General features: G+C 43.6%; 1 protein-coding gene across 3 annotated transcripts in view; it reads left to right on the forward strand.

Moving 5' to 3' along the window:
* Window positions 1-19,948, forward strand: part of Nak (Numb-associated kinase) — a 119,673-nt gene that overhangs the window by 41,888 nt on the left and 57,837 nt on the right. For 2 of the 3 annotated variants that reach the window (XM_065437951.2, XM_065437942.2), the window contains 4 exons: window positions 1,951-2,054; window positions 2,198-2,280; window positions 8,442-8,623; window positions 15,938-15,994. In XM_065437951.2, the coding sequence (XP_065294023.1) occupies window positions 1,951-2,054; window positions 2,198-2,280; window positions 8,442-8,623; window positions 15,938-15,994 (426 nt within the window). The remainder of the gene's footprint in view (window positions 1-1,950; window positions 2,055-2,197; window positions 2,281-8,441; window positions 8,624-15,937; window positions 15,995-19,948) is intronic. The other variant, XM_065437958.2, reaches the window with a different exon arrangement.

Below are 19,948 nucleotides of genomic sequence, written 5' to 3' on the forward strand. Positions count from 1 at the left end.
GTGCATGGTCGATTGTGCCGCACGCAATTCGCCTAAGCCGTGCCGGACCTAGTCGGCGCGGCCCAGGCCAATCACGCGTGGCGCAATTGAACACGCCCCAACTATGGCGCAGTAAATACTCTCTTGAAGCTTCACACCAAGTATTTATTTATTTGGCTGAAAGTACTGCAGCAATTTTCATTTGACTTTTAGGCAGTCAGCGAGCAGGGTAGAATAATCGTGTCTCCACTCCACAGACATGCTTTTGATGCAGCTCAGCAAAAGTCCTCGCGGACAAATACCTTGTTACACAGCTAAAAGATCTCATCACACGTGCAACAAATATGGCTCTTAACGCGGCACAAGTACGAGGCGGCAGAAAATCGTTAAAAAAAAAAGGAATGGCACGCGAGCGCGCGTCACCAATACTCAGCCGGTCGGCCATACGCTGCGCTCTAGTACGACTGCTCACAGCGCCAACGCCACCGTTGTCTGAAAACAGTCCTCGCTCCTGTCGCTGGATGGCAGACTAGCCAGTATTCTAGGGACCATAGTCGAACTAGCCAAGCTGCCACATGGGTACGCCGCTACATTCAAATGGCGCCCTCGGCGTGATCGATGGGTGCAGCTATAGTGCGCAGCAGTCGGGTGCAGCTATAGTGTGTAGCAGTCAGGGAATGCCAATTGCGCCACTGCTTTCTTTGAGGGTTTTGCGGAAAAGCTCACCGCCTGTCATCGTAGCAGACGTGGTTTGGGGTGGTGGAGATCGATATATCCATTTTACGCCCGACCCCGTTCGAAATAAAAAAATTAAAAATGCGTGCGATTTTCCAGTTTATACAAAAAGTGTTCAATAGACGCAATAATTTGATATGTCTGTGTTCGATATATCGAGGTTAGCCTGTAGTAGGCTCATTGGTGTGAAAGAGTTGTGGAGGCAAGCTGAAGAGGAGCCATAGCAGCGACAGTTTATTGGAGCTTTCCAGCCATGATAGTGATGGCCCGAGGGAGCAGCAGGATAGTGTGGCTGCTCCTGCCGGGCGCACTAGCGTTGTATGTGCAAATCTGCCATATAAACTAGAATATAGGGCAATTGGAAATATATGCCAATTGCTTGCTGTGATGTTAAAAAAAGGGGGAAAAACATTTTGCAGTAAACTATACATATATGCGTTATTTGGTAAATTTGCTTATTCGTCATGAGGTAATGCATCAAAAATGCAAAATTGTTAAACGGATGTACCATTCAAAATTGCACAATGGTCATATAGGGAAAAAAAATGAACAAAAAAAACTTTTTGTTAGTGTGTGTGCCCTCCCACTCCCATCCTTTTTGGTTGCAAGATGTCAACCTCTCAGAAATTTTGGGGGTGAATCTGGTGTGTGCATAAATGCTACATTTATCTTGACAGTGATAGATTAGTCTTTCAAGCTTTCTATTGTTGTTTCTTCCTTCAGTGTAGAGGGATTGCTTATTACTGGAGAATAGAGAGAACTAATTAGTGCAGATTTATGTCTGCAGTTCAATTTCCTGCTGAAGCAATGAATTCTGTTTATTATAAATTAATCTGTTTCAGTGGTAGGAAGCACATTTGCATTATTGCCAGTGAATATGCTAAAAATGGCTATTGTTGAAATTACATTCGTTACAAGTTTGTGAGCATATTTCATGTACACGAGTGCAATATGCGAAAATTCCTCTTTGTAAAAAAAATGCATGGGAAAAATAAGGTGATCTTAGGGGCTACATTTTTTGTTATTCATAAGCATATGAAGTAACAAGCCAGAGAAAGCATAGTGGAAGTTTATTGCTACATTTAATTGCAATGTAGAGATAGTAAGGTAAGCGGAGAAGTTCATGAAGGGATAACTTGCCATAGATGGGGGGACTGAATTCACATCTTCAGCATTCTTCTGTGTTATTTTCTGTGACTGAATGTCCCTGAGCAATTCCTCACTTTTCTTTTATAGGTTACATGTTGGAAGTTCAGCCTGAGAAGAGACCAGATATCTTCCAGGTGTCCTATGTGGCATTTTCACTGGCAGGCAAAGAATGCCCTGTTCAAAACCTTCATGTATGTTTTAGCATTCTTCATCACTGACTTGAGCATTTAATTTATTCCTATTACTAGCACATTTATGTCTAATGGTATTGGTTTTACGCTGTTATAACAGGAAACTAATGAAAATATACCTTCATTTTTTTTTATGCATGTAGAATTCATCAATTCCAAATATTGAACAGCTTCCAGTACCTCAGTGCGACAGTGAGGGGAGAATGTCATCATCAAAGCCTCCAAGGTAGGGCTTGTCTTTGTTTATACTGCCTTCTGGAAAGGTAGCATGTGTACTGCTTAGGTTTATACACATGCATTACCCTGTTGTATAATAGCACTTTAACCTGTGCGGGCAAGGTATTGAATATTGATATTGATGATATTCTTAATACCAAAAGCGCTTTTTACTGCAGAACATATAGCTTTCGAGAATGTGCTACTTCACGTGCAGGTTTGTGTACCATGGAGAAGCTTCTTTGTAGCATTGTTAATATACTCGAACCTTGTTATAACAAAGTTGAAGGGGCATCCAACATTATTTCGTTATGTCCGTTACTTCGTTGTATCTCATTTTTGTCATTTCTTGCAATACTCTGGAATCTCAATAAATGGAAATCGCTTAAACGGAACTGCCTCTTAAACGAAACACCATGGTTGGTTGGTTTTGTATTCGTGCAATTGTATTCAGCTTTGTCTCTCAGTAAATGGAACTCCTGATAAAGTGAAGCAATTTCCCTGGTCCCTTGAGGTTCCAGTACACTGTATATGCCCAATGGGGTGCACAATTCTGAATATAGAAATAAGATGGCGTTGTGGCTCATGGAACTGCTACCTGGCCATGCATACAATGAAATTTGAATAAAAGAACAAAAGAAGCTTCAGCATGTGAAACACACGACTTAGCACCTGATGCAACAGCCTATAGGTTCTTGTTCCATTGTGATAGTCTTTTGTGTCTGCTTTGCACTTGGCTTTTTGTGGTCGAGTAGCACATGGCACACAACACAGCGCTCGGCGGTGTGATCGAGGAGACAAGTGAACTTTATCGCGCCTGCTTGGCTTGGCGGGCGCATGGCCTCCGAGATTGCACCGATGCCAATGCAATCTCAGAGGCCATGCGCAGCTGCCAGTATGTGCAACGCGCTGCAGGGAGAGGGAAAATTGAATACACAACCTGGGCCAACGTTACTAGAGTAGCTTCAGTTGTAAAACTCCCCGCCCGCGCGCTTACAGCCGCTGTCGCCACTTCTGTGACAGCTGCCAGAGGGCAACGCTGTTTCATCGGGCTCCACTGCAGACGCCTCGTCACAGCCTTGAGCTCGTGCGGACGGGCAGTTTGCGCGTTTCACGCTCGCTGGCGTACTCCCTTGTCCGAACTAGTGATACCACGAGAAAGCGGTATCCACCCACAGCAATAAGATTTATCGCGCCAGTTCGTTAATACTGAAAGAAGGGTAAACTGCACGAAAGGAAGAAACGCATACAGCGAAGCGCAGAAGCTGCGTTTCTAAATGTTGTTTCTTCCTGTCGTCTTAACGTTTCGCGCAGTTTTGGCTCACGAGCCTGAATATCTGGCCAAAGTGCGTGATTGTAGGATGATCTTCATCCCCACCGAAGCTTCTCACCACGCCAAAGAAGCGCTACAAAAAGAAAGATGAGGTTGGTCTTTGTTCACACAAGCCACACACACAAAAGTCGGATTTTTTATTCCGTGAAGATGCTTAATCAGCGAAGCTGAAACGTGCGGCCCCTGTGTTTATCACTGGGTTAATCCCGAGGGTTCATTAAAGTATTTCTCAGTTATGAGGTTACACACACAATCGGCTGCGAGAGAGAACGACTTCACTGACTGTATGTCCGCAGTTGTCGCTTGCGTTCGATGTCTCGAGTTTGCTCGGCGGCGTGGTTAGCAGCCTTCACCTGCGATTTGCTGCTTGTGATTCTTCGAAATTAAATTTCTTCAAAATTAAATCTTTCCGTTACGTATGACCATGAGTGGCTCATACTCCCTTAAGCAATGGCTCGTACCCCCAAAACGCGGCCTCCCCATTACGACCACGGTGATAACGACGATAGAAGTGAAGTGAAATTCTACGCTGGAAAGATGAACGGCCACACAGCCAGCTGTGGAAGACGACGACGAACGCTGGAGCAGTGGCACGAGCGCGTGCCGTTGATTTCGCAGTGACTTCCCGGTCGGCACGAGGAATCGCTCTGTTTCATGCCGAGCGAAGCGTCGCATTGCTGGTAGCACAGAAAAAGTGGTGCGCCGAACTGTAGACATCGTTCCGATAGCGGCCTATGCAGCCAGGTACGCAGCACGTCGGCATCGTCTGTTGATATTCTTAAGAAACTCGGCGAAGGCTACAGTTTTATGGATGACATGCTTGCTGAAATTCGCCGCCAACAACGAACCACAGAATACACCAACCATAGAGTTTCTAAAAATACCCTAGAGGGAAATGTGGCGCTAGTGTCTACGGGGGTTCTCATGAGCGTCGCCTCAACCTACATGGGAATGATGGGAAGTACAGGCTTCGGATTGACTTCGGTCTTTAGACTAGTGGCGTTTGCTTCTGGCGCAGTAAACAACGCTATACTCAAATATTATCGCGTAAAATCTAATTCTATTTCCGCAGTATGTTATATGATGCACAACACGCTACATAAACTTTGCATGACGTTGAGATGGAAGCATGGTTTACTATGGTTTGTCAGCAGGACACGCCAGGGTATGCATACTTGTGCGATTCTGTTCCCAATTTAACGCCAAAGAATAATTATTTATTCATTTTTGCAACAGCAAAACAACCGTGCATGTACTTATATAAAAATACTCATCAAGTATTTCTGGAAATAAAAATGTTGTATTGTGACAAAGCGTTGCGCCCTTGAGAGGAATTCTACAAGTGTCGTCTGCTACGACGCCTGCTCGCTGCAAACGCGAGACTTTTCTCGCAGACGACAGGCACTTGCGAACTCTCTCGCTCTTTCGAAAGGTTGCGTTGGCTGTCACAATTGCTGAACGCCTTCATGTAATTTTAAGCACATCTGCTGCCGTGCTACGCAGGACGCTAGTGGCCTCCTACGAGTATGCTCCATCATATTTTATATTGGCGTACCGCTTCCGAAGCGTTACAGCGTGGCTTTGCGGGTACCCATTGTGCGACACTAGACTACAGCTAGGAAGCAGCTATCTTTCCTACCACAAGTAAGTTTGTGTTCTCAAAGTCCTAAAACACGCATTTCAATGAGCACATAAACGAGCACATAATGAAGCCCTCAATAAAATTTGATTGTCAAGCCACTAGAAGTACAATTGTATATGTCTTGTATCAGTAGTGCCTTCTTTGTTCTATACTGAAGTTTCATAAAGCACGTAACGCTACAGTGCCAACCTAACACACTTAACAAAGGTCTAAACGCTCAAAACATGTTCTTTCAACGTTTACGATGCCGCCGCTTTCTCGTCACGGCTTCGACGCCACACCGCGACACAAGCATCGTCCTAGTCGCTGGCCCAGCGCGCTATCGCCACTCTGAGCAACCTAACAAACGCAGAGAGCTTTGCGTTGCACTGTCCAACTGCAGGTTATAGCAATTGCGCTTGGAGCGAAACCGAAACTTTTAAAAAAATACTTGTACACTAGTTCGCCAGTCAACAGAATGCCGATCCGAAGCCTGTACTTCCCATCATTCCCATGTAGGTTGAACGATCGCAGCGCCAGATTTGCCTCTAGGTATACTAATATGAAACTCTATGACACCAACGCTGCACCGCGTGCTTCGTCCGACCCGCCCGCGTAGCCGGCTAGTGAGGAAGTGAAGCCGGGCGCGACTGCAGCGCCACGAAGGCGCGAGCGGGTGGCGGTTCCGCGCAACGGCGCCGAGTTTTAAAACTGAAGCTAGTCTAGTAACGTTGACCTGGGCCTCATTCCTGAGATAGCGCCGGGGAGATCTCTGAGGCCAGGCCCAGCTGTGGCTGCCTGCGCAGTGTGCCCTAGAGAAAGAGAGAAGTGAATGCATTAATCTAGCACCGCTGTGCGTAGCCGCACAGCAAGGCCAGACTTGCACAGGCTTGCATGTGACGCCCGGGATTGCACTGGGGAGATGTTGAAGGCTAAGCCCAGCTGTGCCTGCCTACGTGACGCGACACGCAGCACAAGTGAATGCGCTAATCTTTTGCACCACCGTGCATAGCCAAGCAGTGTGGTGGGGCTCGCGCAGCCGGCCACGTGTAAGAAAGGTCAGTGGAGAAGTGCCATAGTGAGCTGCTGCTTGTGCACACTTGTACACTGCAGTGTTGCTCAACGACATACTCAATGTGGCGACGCTGGATTTTTGAACTGCTGTGACGAACAAGTACCGAACCCTGTGAAAAGCGATGTACTCGGCGCGCAACGGTTGGATACTTTTTGCTTTTGGAGACGAATCTAGTTCGACATATCTATCGGCAGGACAATTCCACATAGTTAAAATGAGGTTGTAAATATGTATGAATCTCTATGGAGATTTCAAATGGAGTTTATTTTACTTTGTTAGATCTATTATTTGTTATAATTATTGTTATAAGGAGATTTGAGTGTATTCTGTTTGGGTTAACACTGCACAGTGCTGCTTTTTGTGGACTTGTCAGTACATAAAATGTAGTAATGTGAGCATGAGGCCTTCAGCACATTTTACTCTGCATTTTGGTGTGGCAGGAAACTTTGATGGTGGATATTGCATTTCCATGAGTTTCACCTCTTTGGCCACATGGGTGCGCCAGAGAGAAAGAGCATGTGCACAATTACCTTGTTCTCAGCTTCACTGTGGTCAGCTTTCAACCTGTGTTTGCAAACTGTGCTGTTGTCACAATAACAGGGTGAGATTTTAGGGTTGCCACCAAGCTAGATTTCCTCTGGAACACGGCTTTTTCCCTCGTGGTGCTGGCTGCCAGTCTGAACATTGAACCAGCATGCCATCTGCCGGTTTTCCAGTTCTCCCTAAACCGGCGCATAATTTCCATTGCAAGCCCTCTGTCGGGCATTCATACCTAACAAATAACTGAATTGTTACTAAAGGATTCATTCCTATCAACAACGATGTGACAGGGCACATGCTGAAAAACTAGTACGTATATATTGGTGGAGGGCCTGTGAATTAAGTTGATAACAGTGCTTGTCCTTGTCTGTTTTTTTGTTTGTCTGCCACTTTGTGCTAAGAGACCGTAGTCGGAATACAAGACAAACTAGCCCAACTGTCGGTCCTCCTGAATGATCCATTCCTAATTAGTACTTACACTGTTCACTGTTGTAAACAATAGTGTAATCCGAAGTGGCAAGACTGAGCGGTCCAGGGTTTCCTTTTTCTTCTGAGGCTGTTCCTACGAGTCCATCCACAACTTCTCCTTCTATCTTATGTCTTCTCAGTGGCCACCCACTACTGGCACATGTAGTCAGTTGACATGGCCAGTTTGGGCTATGAGCAAAATAAGCTCGCATTGTTTGTCCTTGGACATTCTTGGACTGCGGAAACAATGCTCAGATGTAGGCCGTCGGCTTTACTCGCTCGTCGTCTTGAAAAATTTTGAATGTGTACCAAATTTTGTATAAAGCCTTTCAATAAATTTTAGTCATCCAATGTTTTGTAGCATTGCCATTTGTTGGGCATATTGGTAAACTGAAAGCATATTTAGTGCCAGCAAACAAGGACGGGAGGGAGACGACACCACAATGCGCTAACTTCAACCACTTGATTTTCAGGAAATACACTTATATAACCCATGCACAGTGGCGCCACCTCATCCAAATCTTAACCGTCCAAAAAAGCAGTCTCCTTATCTAACAAGTCGACCGAATGGGCACCAACACACGTATCACTATTCCGCCAGATAGCCTGAGCCTCAATAATCTCTCACACGTCTTTATCTGTGTGCTTCGCAAGAACCTGGCAGGATCCATACACTGGCGCACAGCCGCGTTAAGGGTTATTTAAGTTTGTTATTTATTTACATTTCCTGAAAATCAAGTTGTTGAAGTTAGCGTATTGTGGTGTCGTCTCTCTCCCGTCCTTGTTTGCTGGCGCTAAATATGCTTTCAATGTTTGTAGTCTCTGTGCAGGAACATAATTTCATCTTGTTAGTGTTTTTTAATACAGTATTTCTGCTAAACACTTTTTCCCCTCGCCTAAGGGGGTGACTCCATAAGAGGTGCAATTTGCAAGGTAACATTTGTACACTAGTTTCCCAGCCACACGAGCTGTAAGGTTGGATTTAAAATGTATTTAAAACTGGACTGTGTATCTGATATATTGAGAAACAGAACTTGAGCATTGCATATTTTTGGCTGGAGTGGCATTCGCTCAACCTGTTCTACAGGCGGAGGCATTATTTGCATTGATGTTTTGTTATCGTTTTTGCTTCAGATCATTGCAGGTACCAGTTGTGGAGGGTACATCAGTAGCTCCTCGACAGCGGCCCAAGGGGTCGCAAGCCCCACCAGGTGTCGGTGGGCTGCCCCTCATTCCCCAGAATGCTTTGCCATCCTCTCGCCGCCCCACACCTACCACTCCACAGCCACAGGTGCCCCCTGCTACACCAAACCCTGGTGAGAACACATTTTTTTGGGTAAATTGAATGTTTTCTTTGCTATCAGGTGTAATACCTACATAAGGTGTCCCAACTAATGCTAGCCAAACTGTGCAATGCAAAAATAAAATGAAAAAAAAAAACCCCACCATGCAAGATATGATTTTAAGATCTACTGCATTGCTCAGTCTTAAGACCTCTGTCGACTGAACGCTGCAAGTCTTGTAATCGTATCTTGCACAGTGATGTTTTAATCTTCATTTTCTTTGAACAGCATGGCGAATGTTAGCTGGGTAACACGGCATGCATATTTTGTTGATAGAATAACAGGTGGTCATGTCATGTTGCGAAGTAGATTTCTTAACATTTGAATACTTTAACGAAAACATAAGTGTTTAGCATACTGGACTGTGTGTCTTTGTGCCTTGTTTCTCTTTGCCTTTTCCTGTCCAAAATTTTAACCTTCGAATGGTGCCATTAGTTTGCAGTGTAGTACTTGTTTTTGTCGTCGTTCTTTTCTTGTGGGCCCTGCCCGAGCTTCCTGTGAATTCTGTGAACTGATTTTGTTGACCATGTTAGCAGTGTGCACCTTGCATGACTACCAGAAGCAAAAATGAATATTGTTTGTTTTATAAGGTTTGATAAAAACTTACACTCATTTTTAGAAAGGTGCCATGTGCTTGGACTTTGCCACGTGGTCTTTGGCTTTGTCTGGATCTAGAATTTGCTTTTATGATATGTAGAGTCGTGAACAAAATTCTGGAGGCCACAGATCCTGTGAAAAATTGCTTTTGTCACAGTCTAGGCATGCACGCTGCAATAAAGTGATGCAGCCTGGTGTAAAATGAAACCAGTTTTTTTTCTGTGAACCACATGGGCTGTGCATTCCTCTGTGCCAACTGCATGCAGTTCACATGCAAGGTTGGATTCTGTACCATTTATACCACTTTGTGTCACTGGAGATATTCTGTGCTGCTCTCTTTTGCTGCATCTGAAGTGTGCAATAATGAACTTGATTCCCCTGTAATATGCAAATAGTATTTAAATTGGCCAGTTAAGACTAGTGCAACTACTCTTTCTCTTTATAAAAGTTCATTCCTCAGTTGCCTGTGAACCAATGACAATGGGTTTAAAGAATGGAATTCAAATAGCATAGAATGTCTACTGTGACATACAAAGCGTGTTTTTTTTTTAAGTTTTATTTTCTCCAAGTTTGTCTTATCAGACTTCGACTCTGGTTTGAATTCGTTAAATCCCCCCCTTTCTTGAGTGTGCAGAGGAAGCCCGATTGAAGGCTTGCACATTGATGTAGTTTGCTGTTCTTGCGCTGCTGATATTTAAGTCCACACATAGGGCTACTTTTGGCTACTTTCTACTAATCTGTTACATCTGCATATATATTATTTAGAGGAGATGTCAGCCACCATATGTGGAGGACCAGAACTTGTGCACCAATACTTTCAATCCATCTTTTTTCGGCTTAGGTATGTCTAATGTTAAGGCATTTTTCTTTGCTTTTCACTGTGCATAGTCGAAAGTCGTTATAAAGAAAGGGATATAACAAAATAATGGATATAATGATGTTATTTTAGCCCCCTTGTTCAATTTCATTATAACTATATTTTACTGCATATGCTAGTGGCATGCCAGTCATCCATTTCTTTGGCAACCTGTTAGTATAGATGCGGCCCCTGCTATGCTTGATTTCGGGGTTAACCACCTTATGCAGCTGCCATTCTTACTTTGTATGTCTCGACAACTTTGCCAATCAGGAAAGGTTTTTATGGCTTTGTTTAACTTTTCATACTCCATGGTGCTAAAATTTTGCGTCTTGGTTGGAATAGTGTGTGCAGTTTTCAGAGATAAATTAGATTGTGCCACAGACAGATATCACACACGTGCCTCAGAAATACCAGCGACTGCAGTAGTAAGGATATTATGGTTTTAGAAGAGTTGACAGGAAAGAAACTGCGAAATATAGTCATGCTCACTTATAACTGTTCAAATGCCAAGGGAATTACATTACTGATAATTCTCCTAAGTGGCTTGTGCAGAAAAAGCTGTGAAACATTTTTAATTTAATGATTAGTGCACATAAAGCATGTAACAGTATCCACTGCCTTACAGTAAAAAAGTCACAGCACTGACTTAGCTTATTTCTAAGACCACTATGTTGACTATGTACTTTATGCATGTGCATTTGTGTCAAAAAATTATAGTAACGTAAACCCCCTGGGAAAATAGGATGATGCCAAGCTGCCAGAGAACAGGTAAAAAAAAAACTCATGTTGTGGAGTACCTGTGTGCATAGAAGGGGTTGAAGGTTGACAGTCGAAGTGCGGTGCCCTGTAGTATGCCAAGGGTCACAGCACTCCATGGCCTTCATTCTAAGAGATTCTGACAGTGACTTCGTAGACAAGGTGGCAAGATTATCAGCTGTTTCAAGGAGTTGGATGTCAATATGATGTGCTGTTTGTCCTCTTACTTCTTGTTCTTTTTCATTACGTTCAGGAAAAATGCTATTTAGGGTTTTATGGTACAAAAGGGTTGTTCCCCAAAGGTGAAACATGCATGCCCACTTGATATTTTTGTTTTGTCTGGTTTTCTTATATGTCATGTAGGAATATTCAAACTGCACGGAATCGAAAATTTTATTCCTGAAAAAATTAAATGCAAGCTTCAAACTTTTCTGCTCATTTTAATACGCTTAGCAGTAAGTTAGTTCTGTGCATTTTTTATGCTGTCCACAAACAAACAAAAAAATGTAAAAAAATTCTAAACATGGCCCAAATCAGAAAAATTGTGCAACTTTGATGCATCTTGGCGCATATTCTATTTTGCAAAGGAACTTGAAAAAGTGTCAAACATCGAACTTTCTCTTTGCAACATTTATGCCAAATATTATCTTCCTAATGAAACACAAGAGAAGAAAAGAAAGTTAAATAAACAAGTTTAAAAAAAAAGTAATTTTCACAACGTAAAATAAAAAAATATTCGGTTCCATTTCTTGAAGAAATTGGATGGAAGTCCGCTTATGTTGGGCAAAACGTGGGTGCGATAATGTTTCCTCATTTGCTTTATCACAAAATATAACAGGCCAAAGTTGCCCATGTTAAGCATGCTGGTTTTAGTGCCGCGATGACTCGTTCCGTTTTGTTAACATTTATCCTTTAAAAAAAAAAAGGTGACGGTTGTCACAAATGAAGGACCTGGGCTTTATTACCTGGGCTTTTTATTGTGCCAAGAACAGAGAGCGTATTTTCTCTTTTTTCTGGGACACAAGAGAAAACAAACTCGACACTACTTGGGGTGCTCAAATATATTTACTGTGTGTCCGTTACAGTTGGTATTTAATCCTTTCGCTGTCGGACCTTTCTGGCTCTGACGCACCTCCAGTGTCGGCTTGGTTTCAGGGAATGAGCATAACAGGGAATGAACATAGTCAATGCAATATGCACATTTCAGTGTTCTGCAGCTGTTGTTAGCAAACATCATCATCATCATCAGCCTGACTATAACATCCGCTCAACATCCGAATCTGACCATGCGGAACTCATCTCTTCGTTGCATGACGCTGTGCGAGTCCAAATCCGAGCTCGGCTCGTATTCTGAATCTGAACAGCCACCGCTCCAATGAGCAGACGAAGGTCTCGCGCCGCTCAGCCATCCGAAAGTAACCGCGCGCAGGAAGGATGCGCTTTCAGTCGCCCGCACAAGGGAGAGAATGGGACGCTGTGTGATCAAGAAGACACAGGGAGATGGAAAAAGGCTAAAAGAAAGTTCGAAGGGCTTTACGTTTACTGCTGCAAGTCGGAAGCGAGGGTGCGGCGAGAGAGCGAAAGCAGCAATCGAGTCACTCTTTTCGGAGAGGCAATGGCGCGTGCGCCTGAAGGAGTGCCAGCTTTGCGCTCAGGCACGAAATTTTGAACGCACGATAGAGAACGTCCGGTACGTCAGTGACACTATGGGGGGGACGCGTGATGACATACCGGTACGTCCGTGACAGCGAAAGGGGGTTTGATCACCGTCAGCTAGCTAGTGGCAGTTCTCGCAACGGACAGCACATGTCCGTTTGACTGATTGCGGGCACACATCCACACATGCCATGACTGAATTCCCGGCACACGTGCCACTGACTTGCACTCCACTGACTTCTGCTGACGATGCTCCTTGATGGCTGTAGCAGACTCATGAAGCAGGGCCACATTCTTGATGTTGACGCTAAGTTGGGAGACCATCTCATGTGCCGACTGGATGGAGGTGGCGCTTCCAGACCTCAGGTTGTGCAGGGGAGCTTCGTGCTTAAGGAGTCAACATCTGCACTGTCACAGGCATTCTTCCCATGCCCTGTAGCAAAAAATGTTCACCTCGTGGACGTATGCTTGGAGCGGGACAACTCATACGGTCAGCACCTATTATTAAAATGGCTAGCTGCACCATCGCCGATGTACGTCACAGGAGAGTACATGGGTGCTTTTTCATCTAACACTTCTAGCACTCTACCTAGGGCATAGCAGGCGTGTGCTGCGTAGTGATGCATGTCGTCGCTTATGACAGCAAAGCTGTGTGTTGCTTACTTGTCAGGGCGACACAGGTGAAAATAGATTTGTTTCTTGTGCCATGGTACTATTGTATTTCATTTGAGAGGAGAACAATCCATTTTGCGCAACATCCAAATGCAGAACAATGCTTCCGTGCTGCTTTCACTTCTTGCCTCATGAATAGCCACGACTTGACTTCGGCATATGTATACGTGAGGAATCCATTTGGTCACCCATTTGCCGAGCTATTTCACAAAAAGGGTTGGGGGTATCATCTTGATCAAGTCACCACTTCCCCAAACAGCAAATGTGACCTCGTCCTCGTCGACCATTCCCAGACTGGCCAAAGTGAGTCTTTCATTCCATGGGCAGCATTCGCATTCATGTAACACACAATCTGTGGTTGGGGAGCCACAAAGGCACAATGCTTTCATTCTTTCCGATGACATTTCCATGCCGATTACATTTTCAAGTGCGGAGACACAAAGGTTGGTATTAGCGCAATAGATGCAAACCTCTTGTTGTGGTGCGAGCAGCACCGATTTTGGACACAAGCTGTATAACTTTGACAGGGTGATGGCACTTCGAAAGTGAGCTGCTTTGAACATATGGAATGTCTCACGGATAGAACATGTCCAACTGCTTTAAGACGTACTCTCTTTAGGCATTTGTGATGACTGACACAACGTCCTTCTTGTTCGGGTTCAGCCGAGAGCACCGAAGTTCGTCCTTGGTGAAGTAGTCGAGCGCAGCTTGTATATCCGATGGGCTTAACCTTGACCTCGTGTACGGATCAAAGTGTGACCACATTCCATGCTTCTCGTGCCAATTTCGGGCCTTTCTGAGCATGTAAATTGTGACAGCTGGGATTGCCTTTTGAACGCGTTTTTCAAATTTATGGTCGCGCAATGGTTAAGAGATGGAGAAGCTCTCAATAGGGCCTTGAAGCCTCGTACGCTTGCTTCAAGCTATTTAACCAGCCAGTATATGCACAACATTCTGTCACAGACTGCTCCAGGTGTACTGACGCTTCAGTATGCAGCGCTTAAAGTTGAGTGTATCTACGTCACCACAACGCTTTCAATCTCTGCCCATTTTCTTTTTCCGCAAGATCATCTGCTGCGTTTGTGAATGGAAGATGGTGGTTTCAATGGTGAAACATCAGAAGAAAGGTGGATGTATCTGTTCAAGTTGTCAATCGCTTCTTCCTGAAGGAATGCCTTGTCTGCTTCATCACGGGTGTGACTAGATGAAGACAGGAGTTCCTTGAGGCGCCTAAAGCAGTGCTGGCAGTACTCGTTGGTGTCATAAATATCCTCAGTCTCTGGCAGTAGCTTCTGCAGGGAGGCAACATCCAAAGTGTTTATGCAACGAAAATTGTTTTTCCTAGCGATCTTAGCATGCCAGTGACATGCTACGAGATGGTTCCATAGTAGCATGCGCTGTCACCTGGTCATGACGTCATTACTAAGGCATGTAGTGAGCACGTTCACTGATACCATATACAAAAGAAAGGGCTGGCGTGGGCTTTGGACCCACTGCAGATTTGCTGCTTTGGCTGCACTGCCACCGCTAGAGAATGCACTGTTCGCGAGTCACGCGTTCCTGTGTTTATGCTTTCTTTCTGAACAATGAGCAAAGTACCCGGTAGAAGTGGTTCATCTGCTGCTGCTGCTAAACAAGCTGCCTGAGCCGAGGCTCGGCGCCGCGCCAAGAAGACCCTGCCATTCATATTCAAGTTGTTTGCCTCAATATATTGCGAATTCAAAACACTTAAACCGCTGTGCTCAAATTTTGCATTAGGCAGTATCGTAATCATTGGTAAATTTTTAAATGGGTTCATATGGTTTTCACGTAGATGTTGCACACACTTCTTTTGTGCGCTTCGACAGTCATTTGTTGCTGAAGTTGGTCATCAGTCTCTCGGGAGACCTTACAGGCAGGACAGCAAGCAACAAACACTAACCAGAAGACACAGACACCATATTGCCTTTGAGAAAAGTGCAAAATGTGTGACGTTCTTGTGTGTGTGAAAACTCAAAGGGGCAAACTGAAGAATAGAGTAAAATATCAGTGGGTAACAGCTGAAGGCAACGTATTGTTCAAATTGCGTGCAGTAAAAAATTATGTTCTGTATTTTCCATGTGCAAAAGTGTGAATTGCAAGGGCTGCGTCCAGCAGCACTGCCACAGGTGTGCTTTGGTTCTGTAGCCTACGCTTCTTAGCCAAGAAAAGTTGTCTGCGAGTACAGTGTGTGTGAAAAAATCTTGAGTAAAATATTTATGGTTCAGTTTTCTGTTAGAGCTACTGTTCATTACAGGTAAAGCTGCTTCAGCATTAGGAGAAGCATTTGAATTTTTCGCTAGCAGAAAAACCATATGTGCAGAAGTTCCTATTGATTTGTAAAATTGCCTAAATAGGAAGTTAATTATGTTACCACTACACAAATGATGTTTCTAAAAGTGTTTCTTCTTGTAGAACATTGTAGAACATGCATCCATTGCAAGTTTTCTGATTGCCACTGGTAAAATTCTTGATCCTGTGTGCATGTTGACCCTCCTCAAATTTAAGTAATACTTATGAGCATTGCGACAGTTCTTTTGGATACACCTTAGTATGCCCAAGGGCTGTAACAAGGAAGGTTTTATAGCAACTGCTATTCTTTATTGAAGCCAAATTCAGTTGTGCAATTGTTATTAGTGGCCAATTGTGCTTTAAGCGTGCCATGCAAAATTGAAGAAATGCACTGGAAGCCTGCTTAATGTGACATTGCAACTCTTTCATCGGTACAGGAAGTGATCCTAAAGAGGAAACAGTTACACCAGACATTTCAAGTCATCAAAGTGAAGGTCAGCTGGATATCCAAGCGTTTTTTTTTTCTTTTTTTGGTTGTGTGGCAAATTCTGTTGTGTTGATTTTTTTATGGAAACATATGGGTTATCCCAACTAAAGCTGAATGTAATTCTAAAGACAAGCAGGAGTGTACTTGAGTGAAACCAACTGTGTGTTTCTGCTAGTTGCATAGAGCATGAGTATCATCTGGAAGGACTGGTGCTATTGTTGCATTGGAAGTTGGATTACGCCACACTACTCTGCTGCAATGAGAGGGCCAGCAGCTTGAATGAGATGAGAGAATGCAATTTAGATGCATTTGTTTTTTTGGTTTTTTTTTAAAGGAAATAAATATTGCACCTCATAGCAACATAAGAAACACCGACTTTCATATTAGCAGTGAAAAAGTAGTTTGGAACCACCAAGATACTTTTAGCACAAACGGCTGACTGCAAAGATACAGTCAAGGCTTGGTTCTTTTTTTTTTTTTCAGTTTGAGTGTCTGTTTCGGACGCAGCGACAAACTGCTTTACAAAAGTAACTTGGCCAGAGCTTTTGTTTGCTGTATGCATAAGTGGACCTAAACTTTTAATGTTCAGATTCATAATTCTGGCATTCTTGTTAGCTTTAGGCTGCTGAATTATAAAATATTGTGCTCATTAATGACATTGACTACACTTTGTTTAAGGAATCTAGTGTTGTAAACAAAAGATCTTTAGCATGCTTTCTTAGCAGCAGATAGAATAAAGGCCTTGGCTAGGCTTTCATGCAAGCAGCACATACATTACAAAGTCATTTGCACTGTACAAAGAAAAAATATAGCCACTCCCATACCTTTTCATAGTTCTTTATTTTATTGATAGTCGTATTTTTTAAGCAAAGAGCTACAGCAAGGCCACGATTTTATAGCAATGCCTTTTCCCAATGCTAATGCCTTTCAGCGGTTTTCATGAGTGGCTGCCTGGGACTCCGCCTGGGGCAGAGTGCCTTTTGACCAATCACGAACACGAAAAGCGCCGAAAGCCATTAGCATCAGAAAAGGCATTACTATAAAATCACAGCCCAAGTTTTGTCTCTGTTACAAAGTGCCAAGTACTAGGCAAAGTCCTATTTGGTGCATAATCAAACTGTATGCACACAACACTGATACGCAGCCATATACCGAGTGGCCCAGCTAACCTCAGCCAAGTTTTTAAAATATGAGAGTGCATTATAGAAGGACATGACTAAAAGCGTGTTAGTCTCTGTTTTAGTTAATTTTCTAAAATTCTGGTAATTGCTTCATTAATTGGACAAGCCTATAAGGTTAAAGGAAAACATCCAATGAAGAGGTCTAGTCTTCTAAGAAACATCCGACTCAGCAGTGGCACCAGTTCCAATTTGTGATCCTCGCCATTAGCACCGAAGTGCGGAAAGCGCTACGCAATGCATAATGTCAGTTCCCAAAAGTCAGCTTGACTGCAATATAGTGGTGTTACATGGTGAAGCATGCCCGAAGTAGTGTGGTGAAGCATATTATGAGTGAGAAGGGGGAATTGTTGCAGGACACAGTCTGTATTCTTTAATTATATATGCCTGCACCCACCGTCTCCTGTCACAGTATGAGCACTGATATGCATAAGTGTACTGGCAGGCCTGCAGTGCTATTTCGGACATGCGTATGGCGATTTGTGTCCCTGGAAGCAGTAAAAGGCATGCATTCATTTCTTTGGACTGCCTGTCATTTCAGGCGTTTTCGTGGCCCCTAGGGAGTCCGAAAGATTGGACGTTGACTTTATGTGCTTGTGTCCTGCAATCGCATTGCTTTCAAATGTGGCATGTGGGAATGAACAGCACTTTCAGTTTTGTGTGCTGCTGCTGAGAAAGTGACAGGGCAGTAGTGCATGCTTTGGCTTCAAATTTTACGCCAGGAATTGGTCTCTGTTGCACTGCTGAAAGCAAGTTTATGATAGGAATAGGTAGAACAAAGAATGTCAAATTGTAGCCACCCTGTTACTCGGTTACAGTGCAAGAAGCTCAGAAGCGCCTTCAAACGTTGCATGAGTGAGAGTACAGCAATCGGAGCTTGTAAACTGGTACAGCTGTTTTTCTCCATAATTTGCTGGCTTTTTATGGCGCAAAAATGATTGTATAATACTTACAGGCATTTAAATCATGCATAATCAGGCGTTTCCTTCACACTTTACAACCTCGTCATTGGAAGTTTTCTCCAAATTAAGACTTCAAGGTTAATTAATTATTCTTGACTAATAAAAATGCAGCTAAGTAAAATTTTATGAAATTGTCTGATTTGCTCTGTAGAGTCGGCACACTTTAATATGCCTTATAGCACACCTAAGTATTTTTTACCTTGGCCAAAGTTAGCTTGGAAAGCCGTAAAACCTTACATGCAATATCTTAATCGCCTGTAAATTTTCTAGGGTGCCTAATTAATGCTTATAACGAGATGATTAGTAACTTAATGGCTAAGGCATTTCAGTTGAAGTTAGAGAGATATTACCAGAGATAGCCAAGTTATCTCTGATAATAGCAGAGCAGAGTTTGAATCTGTTTTGCTGTCATCTTTGGAATCATAACTCGAGTTCTCATGACTAAAGTGAAGTGCGAGCGCAGCATAGTTTCGAGCACGACGCTTTTCTCACGGCGCAGCAGCACGGGGCGACGCCATGGGAGCGATTTTCGATAACTGCACAGTGACACCGGCAGCACCCCTTGTTGGGATTTCACAAGAGAAGCAACACCGACACTTTTGGAAATGTTGAAAATGCCAGGTCCACATGTTGGAGATGAGGCAGACGTTCAGAAATACACTTTGGCAGAATAAAATAAATCGGGACTCCAAACCAACGCTCACTAGAGAACAGCTGGCGTCATTTTTCGTTAATTATCACTGCTTGGCACTGTCTGATGGCAAAGCCAGCAATGTACTTTAATTCTTGACTTGATGGGAGTCATTTGATTACAAAATTTCGATCCTAATGCAATGTAATCGTGAGCGGCATGCTTTTTTCTCGAGCACGGCAGAAGGTGACAGCCATGGCTCTTTTTGCTGCAACATAAGCACATTAGTTCGCAAAAAGGTCCGTCAAAAATTACAACATCGTCGGAACGCGAAAATTTAAACTGATTCTAAAAGTGCAGTGCCTATTCTAACTGCTGGATGGCCTTAAGGGGATAAGAAACGGCTTTAACATGCCGAAATTGGCAATCTAAAGCATCGATCATCGGTGATTGATTTGAATAGACGCGGTAACGAAAAAGTTAAGGCTTGAGAACATCTAAGGCATCAATATTATCGTGAACAAAGGCATCAATATTATCGTGAACAAAGCTTTAGTTATTGAGAAATTAAGATAAATGTAGGACGCAACTTGAGACTCGCCCGGGAGATTCAAGTACTAGCCTGATGAGCTAGATACTCATCATAATGTCACTACTAGCGCTCAACCACTTGTAATAGAAAGATCATTGCATTGCATTATAAGACTAAAGAAAATGCTGCTCGTCCAGTTCTATTCACTTTGTAGAAAAGATACTCATTGATGTTATTCTTGGCAATGACATGGGCAGTCGAAAGTTTTCGTTTTTGCTGAACTCTGCACTGCCCACACTTTTGCATTCCAGTACAGTAGTGTTGTTATTGTGTAGTGCTGAGCTGGTATTGCTGGCTTGAGAAACATGCAGAACTTGCGAGTAGCAAAGAATTCCACGCCCGTGTAATGTTGCGGGATGGCTGAATAGACCGAGAGCAGCTGCAGCGGTGAGCCCAGTACTGCCTCAGCGTGGTTTCTTCATAGCCGTGCATTTGCTTTCTGTACAAAAAACTGTAGCGCCATCTGTCAGGCACCGCTTTTCTCACCGACAGCAGTAAATGGCGTATGCACTGTCGCCACTCGCCGCTCGGGGGTGGGCGATTTGAACGGCACTAAGGGTATGCGCGAATCCTTTACACTATTTTCTCTTAACCTAAG

The sequence above is a fragment of the Dermacentor albipictus genome, chromosome 1, assembly GCF_038994185.2.
Source record: "Dermacentor albipictus isolate Rhodes 1998 colony chromosome 1, USDA_Dalb.pri_finalv2, whole genome shotgun sequence".
In the NCBI taxonomy this organism is placed as follows: Eukaryota; Metazoa; Arthropoda; class Arachnida; order Ixodida; family Ixodidae; genus Dermacentor; species Dermacentor albipictus.